This window comes from Lethenteron reissneri, unplaced genomic scaffold, assembly GCF_015708825.2.
Source record: "Lethenteron reissneri isolate LAM-NWPU_2019-01 unplaced genomic scaffold, ASM1570882v1 scaffold_1452, whole genome shotgun sequence".
In the NCBI taxonomy this organism is placed as follows: Eukaryota; Metazoa; Chordata; class Hyperoartia; order Petromyzontiformes; family Petromyzontidae; genus Lethenteron; species Lethenteron reissneri.
In genome coordinates this window covers 16,772-26,676 of record NW_026891171.1, presented here as the reverse complement: position 1 = coordinate 26,676, position 9,905 = coordinate 16,772, and the positions used below count along the sequence as shown (strand labels likewise).

The 9,905-nt window shown below is 53.1% G+C and overlaps 1 protein-coding gene across 1 annotated transcript; it reads left to right on the top strand.

The window, feature by feature from the left end:
- Nucleotides 1-550: 550 nt before the first annotated feature.
- On the top strand, nucleotides 551-9,296 carry LOC133362354 (uncharacterized). Its single transcript, XM_061581279.1, has 5 exons — nucleotides 551-574; nucleotides 6,852-7,063; nucleotides 7,341-7,630; nucleotides 8,313-8,385; nucleotides 9,290-9,296. The coding sequence occupies exons 1-5, from the start codon at nucleotides 551-553 to the stop codon at nucleotides 9,294-9,296; spliced, it is 606 nt and encodes a 201-aa protein (XP_061437263.1).
- Nucleotides 9,297-9,905: the final 609 nt, after the last annotated feature.

The window sequence follows — 9,905 nt, the reverse complement described above, 5'->3', positions numbered from 1 at the left end:
CTCCAGGATAAATATTCAGATTCTGTTTTGCTCCCAACGTGCCGGGCGCTTCTGCTGGAGCAAAGAACGTGGGACGCGACATGGAACACGCGCGCCGCAGTTGAACCAAACAGCAACACGGCAGGGAGTTGAACTCACGCACGATTGCATTGTACCACGCCAGAAAACGTGGCCCCTTCCTGAAGAATAAGCAATGTACAAGAGTACCAGAGAGCAATGTAATATGGACGACTTTGAATGAAACAAAGGGGACCAATCAAGACATTATTTGAGAATAAAAAACCAAGAGATTCAGAAATGCAATTTTTGAAGTGAGAATACTGCGACTGAAATGGAGTTAGGCGGTACACCTACCGAGGGACATCAGAAGACACAAATACTCTGATGCAACGGAGGACGATTGGGGGGAAGAGCTTTGAGAGGAGACCGAGATGATGAGATTGCTGGGACCGACTGCAAGATAAGCCACACTGCGTGGGTGGAAAGAGATCCGAGGAGTGCACAAGGACATTGGTTGGGGTCTTTAGCAAGAGGTTGGGGAGGGGCTAAGATGGGAAGACTGCAACCCTGGAAGGTACAGCTATGCGGTCACTGGTGTGTTAAACAAAGTAAGCTTGTTTCTGATAAGTAGGGCGGTATTCAAAAATATTGACTGACGGGTTTCGTTAACGGAGTACCGCCGGAGTTGTGTGTTATAATTAAAACAATGTCACTTGTTTATCCGGTAAAGCCTCAACGGGTCTCAGTACCACTTTTTCAGAAAGGGTCCTGGCCAATTTCATTTTACGAAGAAGGGGGGGGGGCGGTTGGGCTTCCGTGTTGGGAGGAAACTGGAGTGCCCAGAGGAAACCCATCAAAGATGTTCACGAACACCTCGTCCTGCTGCGGAGGGAGCTGGTAGGAACACGGTGGGTTGCTCGCTCAATGGCCTGCAGGGTCAACGGCGGCGTGGTGTATTCCGCAAATATGCCCGACTGTGAGGCCGGGCACAAGCTGGCGTGAGTAGGTTAAACGTCGAGTTTTATAAGGGCACCACGGGGTGACCAGCCCCTCCCCACCCAGCCCCTCCCCTCCCTCCCTACCCAGCTCCTCCCTGCACGACGGACACAATAATCTCCTGTGGGCTGGTGTAACCAGGAGGTTCCTACCAGTATAACAGTTACAAGGTACACACATAACGGGTCTCACCAACACTGCCGCACTGCCATCTGCTGGCTACTGCGCAGAGGGGCGGGATCTAACAAATCTCTGCGCTGGCCACAAACCCTTGCCTGCAAGGCGTTGGATCGCAGGCCTGCACCACCAATGAGATGGTACGACTTAACCCAAGGATGAGTGGGGTTTTTAATGCTTTACAGTTGATACTTCAGCAAATACAGACATGGCGTTAGGCAGCAGAGGGCAGTACAGCACAATTCGGTGTTGTACTGCACTTCTACGCTCATTGCCTTTTAACTGGCACCGACCGTCTTCTTGGTTCTTTCGGTAAAGTCACGTAGAATGGAAATAATAAAATAATAAAAATAAAACAATAAAATAATTCTCACGACGTTTCGGCCACAACGCAAGCAGCCGTCCTCAGGTGGAGAACAGGTCTGTCGAGAAGACAGCGTCTGAATGACACACCCCAGGCTTGGCGCGTCTATTTAAGCTGGGATGGAGGGGCGAAGAGCGTCTTGACAAAATAATTTGCATATCAAGGGGAATTTAGCATATTTATGGGACATGCAGATATGCGATTAGTACTACTTGTGAAATGCGTAGGAGATTTGGCGGGGTGTTTAAAGTCATTATGCCCGTGCATTATGCAGGATTAGCAGTATCAAAGGGATAGGGGTAACATTAATAAAAGGAAGGAATGTTAATAGTATGTAGCTGCAGTAACTAAACCACGTAAACAACTAAAGTATAAACTACATAGTATCATCAGTATACTAACTATACTCTACAATAAGCTGAGTTACTAACAGTAAGTAATACAATTCTACGTCGTAAAAATTTATATACAGTGATACATCGGTTCACGAACTTAATTCGTGAACTGACTCTGGTCGCGAACCGAATTGGTCGTGAACCGAGGCACATTTTCCCACAGGGTTCAATGTAAATCCGGTTAATCCGTTCTGACATTTTTTTTTGGTGTTTGAAGCACAAAAATATGAAACAAATTACAATACACATTAGTACTGTACAGTATAGTAATGTATAAAGAGAGAACACTAACCTTGCTTAAGATGACTTCAGCACTCAAACGGGTGAACTGTACAATACAGTAAGTACAGTATTGTACAGTACAGTAGTACAGTACTGTATGTGCTAAAAAGCACACCAAAAAGCAAAAAGTCACTGAAAGTGTCTTCACAGTACTCACAGTACTTCTTTCTGCGTCTCTTCTTCTCTCCACGATCTTCCTACAGGAAGTCACGACCACGTGACAGCCTGGAATTAGCATAAAAATAGCCACGGCTCCTGTTCGTGAACCGAAGCGGAGTTCGTGAACCGGAGCATATTTTTATGAACTTTTCTGTTCGTGAACCGAGTTGTTCGTGAACAGAAGCGTTCGTGAACCGAGGTATCACTGTAATATGCTTCCATCTAAACTTTATTCTCTTACATCACACGAATCTACACCGTACTATATACTGACATAGACAAACCCAACATTTAATTATATACTGTATTGCTATAAACCATCTTATACATTTTAATATAACACTATGTATTATTCTACCCACCCTAATGTGTATCACACTGCTATATATTCACTATACCATTACGATACTATGTATTACTTTGAACATTGTATTAAGCATATAAATGTTATTCTATTTGTTATTATACACTGTACCATTGACCGTCGTGTCAATGGGTGAGTAGTGGCAGGAAACTTGCAGCGGAGCAAAGAATCCATTCCTTGCGGAGAATACAATGCCAGTGAGTGGAACGCGGTCTGAAAGTCACCGTAAACGTGAACACAATCAGTTAAGATCCGAAATGGTTTATTACGTCCTTCCAATGATTGTCGTGAGAATTATTTTATTATTTTTTTATTTTTATCATTGTATTACTTCCCTTCTACGTGACTTTACCGAAAGAACCAAGACGATGAATCCCTGCAGTCACGAAAGCTTTAAATCGAAATTGTCCCATAGACTTTCTATGGGAACCGGTTCCCTATCTCTTAACATTGTCCCATAGACTTTCTATGGGAACCGGTTCCCTATTGCTTAACATTGTCCCATAGACTTTCTAAGGGAACCGGTTCCCTATCTCTTAACATTGTCCCATAGACTTTCTATGGGAACCGGTTCCCTATTGCTTAACATTGTCCCATAGACTTTCTATGGGAACCGGTTCCCTATCTCTTAACATTGTCCCATAGACTTTCTATGGGAACCGGTTCCCTATTGCTTAACATGGGCCCATGTGAGGAGATAGGGATCCGGTTCCCGCGGGCTTGTCAGCTGATTGTTATAAAAAAGATCAAATCGCCGCGGACTTGCTGAGACCTCCGACGACTTTGGCAACTTTTCTCTCGGCCCCCCCGTCTCTCTCTCTCGAGCTGAACTGAAGGTAAAATAAATAATCGCAATGCACGAGCGTCGCAAAGCTTCCACACACAAATGCGCGCCGATTAGAGAAAAAAAAAATTCCCGTGAAGGAGGGGAGGGGGGGGGGGTCTTCCGGCCTACAGGCTTCTGCCGGCCAAGGCGCGGCTCCCGTCGGCCGGGGCAACTAGGCGAGGCCGTAGGCTTCGGTGCGGCCCGGTGGAGGTCCTTAAAGTGAAGATTATAACCCTTTACACGGCAGCGTTACGGACTTTTTGTTTATCTCGACGCGATACCCGCTGTCGTGCTAAATTCAAGTTGATGTAAGATTTAAAAAAATATAAAAATGTAAAACATTTTTTACCATTTAATCACCACCACCCCACCCACCCACCTCGTCACTCACCCACCACCCACCACACCACACCACCCACCACACCACACCACCCACCACACCACACCACCCACCACACCACCCACCACACCACACCACACACCACACCACCCACCACACCACCCACCACACCACCTACCACACCACCTACCACACCACCCACCCACCACACCACACCACACACCACACCACCCACCACACCACCCATCAGACCACACCACCCACCACACCACACACCACCCACCACACCACCACACCACACCACCCACCACACTACCCACCACACCGCACCACCACCACCACACCGCACCACACACCACACACCACCACCACACCACCCACCACACCACCACACCACCTACCACACCACCTACCACACCACACACCCACCACCCACCACACCACCACCCCCCACTCGTCCACCCCACCCCACTCCTCCCCCACTCTCCCCACTCTCCCCCACACTCTCCCACTCTCCCACCACTCTCCCCCACTCTCCCCCACTCTCCCCCACTCTCCCCCACTCTCCCCCTCCCCCACTCTCCCCCACTCTCCCCCCACCACTCCCCCCACTCTCCCCCCACCACTCCCCCCACTCTCCCCCCACCACTCCCCCCACTCTCCCCCCACCACTCCCCCCACTCTCCCCCGACTCTCCCCCACTCTCCCCACTCTCCCCCCACTCTCCCCCACTCTCCCCCCACTCTCCCCCCACTCTCCCCCCACTCTCCCCCCACCACTCCCCCCACTCTCCCCCCACCACTCCCCCCACTCTCCCCCCACTCTCCCCCACTCTCCCCCACTCTCCCCCCACTCTCCCCCCACTCTCCCCCCACTCTCCCCCCACTCTCCCCCCCCACTCCCCCCACTCTCCCCCCACCACTCCCCCCGCCCTCCCCCCCCTCTCCCCCCACTCTCCCCCCCCCACTCCCCCCACTCTCCCCCCACTCTCCCCCCACTCTCCCCACTCTCCCCCCACTCTCCCCCACTCTCCCCCCACTCTCCCCCCACTCTCCCCCCACTCTCCCCCCACCACTCCCCCCACTCTCCCCCCACCACTTCCCCCACTCTCCCCCCACCACTCCCCCCACTCTCCCCCGACTCTCCCCCCACTCACTCACTCCACTCCACTCACTCACTCCACTCCACTCACTCACTCCACTCACTCCACTCACTCACTCACTCCACTCACTCACTCCACTCACTCCACTCACTCCACTCGCTCACTTCACTCCACTCACTCACTCCACTCACTCACTCCACTCACTCACTCACTCCACTCACTCACTCCACTCACTCACACGTACACTCACTCACCACTCACTCACTCATACACTCACTCATACACACACTCACTCACCACTTATACACTCACCACTCACTCACTACTCATGCACTCACCCATACACTCACTACTCACTCACCATTCACTCACTTACACACTCGTACACTCACTCATACACTCACTCACTCATACACCACTCACTCACTCATACACTCACTCACTCACTCATACACTCACTCACTCATACTCACTCACTCACTCATACACTCACTCACTCATACACTCACTCATACTCCACTCACTCACTTCACTCACTCACTCACTCCACTCACTCCACTCACTCACTCCACTCACTCACTCAGTCAGTCATACACTCACCACTCACTCACTCACTACTCACTCATGCACTCACCCATACACTCACTACTCACTCACTCATACACTCACTACTCACTCACCACTCACTCACTTACACACTCATACACTCACTCATACACTCACTCACTCACTCATACACCCACTCATACTCCACTCACTCACTCACTTCACTCACTCACTCCACTCACTCCACTCACTCACTCCACTCACTCACTCAGTCATACACTCACCATTCACTCACTTACACACTCATACACTCACTCATACACTCACTCACTCACTCATACACCACTCACTCACACACCACTCACTCACTCGTACACTCACTCACTCATACACTCACTCATACACCACTCACTCACTCATTCACTCACTCATACACTCACTCATACTCCACTCACTCACTCCACTCACTCACTTCACTCACTCAGTCATACACTCACCATTCACTCACTCATACACACACTCACTCACCACTCATACACTCACCACTCACTCACTCACTACTCACTCATGCACTCACCCATACACTCACTACTCACTCACTCATACACTCACTCATACTCCACTCACTCACTCACTCCACTCACTTCACTCACTCACACACCACTCACTCACTCACTCGTACACTCACTCACTCATACACTCACTCATACACTCACTCACTCATACACTCACTCACTCACTCATACACTCACTCACTCATACACTCACTCATACTCCACTCACTCATACTCCACTCACTCACTTCACTCACTCACTCCACTCACTCCACTCACTCACTCCACTCACTCACTCTACTCACTCACTGACTCACTCCACTCACTCACTCACTCTACTCACTCACTGACTCACTCCACTCACGCACTCACTCACTCCACTCACTCACGCGTTCACGCACTCACTCACTCGACTCACTCACTGACTCACTCCACTCACGCACTCACTCACTCCACTCACTCACTCTACTCACTCACTCCACTCACTCACTCCACTCACTCACTCTACTCACTCACTGACTCACTCCACTCACGCACTCACTCCACTCACTCACTCCACTCACGCACTCACTCACTCCACTCACTCACTCACTCTACTCACTCCACTCACTCACTCCACTCACTCACTCCACTCACTCACTCACTCTACTCACTCACTGACTCACTCCACTCACGCACTCACTCACTCCACTCACTCACGCGCTCACTCACACGGCGAGCGGCGAAGGAGGAGGGGGAGGCCGCAGCAGCAGCAGCAGCCGCAGCTGCAGCGGCACAGCACGGGCGGGACGGGGCTTGCCGGCAGCAGCAGCGGCCTGTCGGCGCTCAACCGGGACGGGTTTGGCTACAGGGCGGCGTCGGTGCTGGCGCTGGAGAGGGAGCGGCGCGGCTCCCTGGCGCAGCTGGAGAAGTGGATGATGCGCTCGCAGCAGCAGCAGCAGGAGGGAGAGCGCTGGAGGTGAGGGAGACGCCGGGTGCGGTGGGGGGGGGGGTAGAGGAGGGGTGGGGGGGGAGCAGCTCAAGTATTGGTGAGAGAGTTGAGGGGGGGGTAGAGGCAGAGGATTGGTGACAGGGAGTGGAGGAGGCGGGGGGGTGAAGATGGGAGGTGGAGGGGAGGAGGAGGACGGGGGGGGGGGGTTGGCCCCGCGTGGCCGTGAGCCCCGCGGCACTGGGCGGTGCGGCCTGTCGCCGTGACACCTCGAGCGAGGAGCACTGAACCCCTCCATCCCCCGCAGCATGGCGTCCACCCAGACGCTGCCCAGCTCCGTGGCGCCGGCGGGGGGGGCCCCCTACCCGGACGGCTTCACCTCGCTGCCTCGCCGCCACGCCGCCTCCTCCTCCTCCCTGTCGCGCCCCCCCCCCCGCCGGCGCCGCCGGCGGGCCGTACGGAGCCGGCGGGGGGGTGGGGGGCTCGGCCGGCACTTTGTCCGCGCCCCGACGGTTGGCGGTGAGCAACCCGCCGGCGGAGCGGAGTGCCGCGGGGTCGTGCCGGCAACGCCGCGACGAGTTCAGCCACGGAGCGTGGGTACGGCCCCCCCCCCCCACACACACGTAGGGCGCCGTCTGTCTGTCTGTCTGGCTGTCTGTCGGGCTGTCTGTCTGTCTGGCTCTCTGTTTGTCTGTCTGTCTGTCGGGCTGTCTGTCGGGCTGTCTGTCTGTCTGGCTGTCAAGCTGTCTGTCGGGCTGTCTGTCTGTCTGTCTGGCTCTCTGTTTGTCTGTCTGTCGGGCTGTCTGTCGGGCTGTCTGTCTGTCAGGCTGTCTGTCTGTCAGGCTGTCTGTCTATCGGGCTGTCTGTCAGGCTGTCTGTCTGTCAGGCTGTCTGTCTGTCTATCGGGCTGTTTGTCTGTCTGTCGGGCTGTCTATCGGGCTGTCTGTCTGTCTGTCGGGCTGTCTGTCTGTCGGGCTGTCTGTCTGTCAGGCTGTCTGTCTGTCTGTAAGGCTGTCTGTCTATCGAGCTGTCTGTCAGGCTGTCTGTCTGTCAGGCTGTCTGTCTATTGGGCTGTCTGTCTGTCTGTCGGGCTGTCGGGCTGTCTGTCTGTCGGGCTGTCTGTCTGTCGGGCTGTCTGTCTGTCGGGCTGTCTGTCTGTCTATCGGGCTGTCTGTCTGTCTGGCTGTCTGTCAGGCTATCGGGCTGTCTGTCTGTCGGGCTGACTGTCTGTCTTTCGGGCTGTCTAACTGTCTGGCTGTCTGTACGCACGGTCTCGCAGGGCATGCAGACGCTGGACAGGAGGGCCTTTCCGTCCATGGTGTACACGTCCACCCCGCCCAGCCTGCAGGGCCGCACGGTGAGACACACGCCGCTCACCCCCACGCTCACCCCCACGCTCACCCCCAAGCTCACCCCCACGCTCACCGTGCGTGTCACCGTGTGTGAGCGTCACCGTGTGTGAGTGTGATTCTCACTGATTGTCTGTGTTGTGCATTGTACAATGGTGTGTGTGTGTCTATGTGTGTGTGTCTATGTGTGTGTGTTTCTGTGTGTGTGTGTGTCTCTTGTGTGTGTGTATCTGTGTCTGTGTGTGTCTGTGTGTGTGTGTCTATTGTGTGTGTGTCTGTGTGTGTGTGTCTATTGTGTGTGTGTCTGTGTGTGTGTGTCTATGTGTGTGTGTTTCTGTGTGTGTGTGTGTCTCTTGTGTGTGTGTCTCTTGTGTGTGTGTGTCTGTGTGTGTCTGTGTGTGTCTGTGTGTGTGTGTCTATGTGTGTGTGTCTATGTGTGTGTGTTTCTGTGTGTGTGTGTGTCTCTTGTGTGTGTGTGTCTGTGTCTGTGTGTGTCTATGTGTGTGTGTCTATGTGTGTGTGTCTATGTGTGTGTGTTTCTGTGTGTGTGTGTGTCTGTGTGTGTCTGTGTGTGTGTGTCTGTGTGTGTGTGTCTATTGTGTGTGTGTCTGTGTGTGTGTGTCTATTGTGCGTGTGTCTATGTGTGTGTGTGTGTGTCTATGTGTGTGTGTGTGTCTATGTCTGTGTGTCTATGTGTGTGTGTCTGTGCTATGTGTGTGTGTCTGTGTGTCTATGTGTGTGTGTCTGTGTGTGTGTTATGTGTGTGTGTCTCTGTGTGTGTGTCTGTGTGTGTGTCTCTGTGTGTGTGTCTGTGTGTGTGTCTCTGTGTGTGTGTGTGTTCGTTGTGTGGGGATTAGCGCTGTGTCTGCTAAGTTTGGTGTCCACTGCTAATGGTGTCCATGTGTAGTGACTGACTCGGAGACACGTGGAGTAGAGGCACTCTATTCATTAACAGCCTTCACAGGTTACAAAGGTAACCTGGGGGACCGCACCGACTGTAACAACTACAGGGGCATCTCACTCCTCAGTGTGCCGGGAAAGGTCCTGGCAAGGATTATTCAACATCGCCTTGCTAGGCACGCTGAGGAGAGGCTTGCGGAGCCCCAATGCGGTTTCAGGAAAGGGCGGTCCTGCACAGATGCCATATTTTCTGTCCGTCTGCTACAGCAGAGGTGTAGGGAATTCCAACAAGACCTACATCTCTGCTTTATTGACCTGGTCAAGGCCTATGATACCATCAGTAGGCCTGGGCTCTGGGTTGTTCTTCGTGCTTTCGGAGTCCCTGACCCTCTGCTCACGATCATGAAGGACCTTCATGATGGTGAGCGGGCCCGGGTAAAACTATGTGGCCAGGAGTCAGAGCCATTACCTGTACACCTTGGGGTGCGACAGGGATGTCCTCTGGCTCCCACATGATTTAACATCTATTTTGACCACGTAGTTCGTGAAGCCTTCGATAGCTGTACCGGGCGAATTTCCATCTGGTACAGATATAATGGGAGGCTGATCGACGCCCGGGTGCG

Coding starts and splice junctions, on each gene's coding strand:
- LOC133362354 (XM_061581279.1), top strand. CDS start 551: ATGGGAAGACTGCAACCCTGGAAG. Junction 575..6,851: donor GAAGACTGCAACCCTGGAAG/GTACAGCTATGC, acceptor GGGAGGCCGCAG/CAGCAGCAGCAGCCGCAGCT. Junction 7,631..8,312: donor AGTTCAGCCACGGAGCGTGG/GTACGGCCCCCC, acceptor ACGGTCTCGCAG/GGCATGCAGACGCTGGACAG.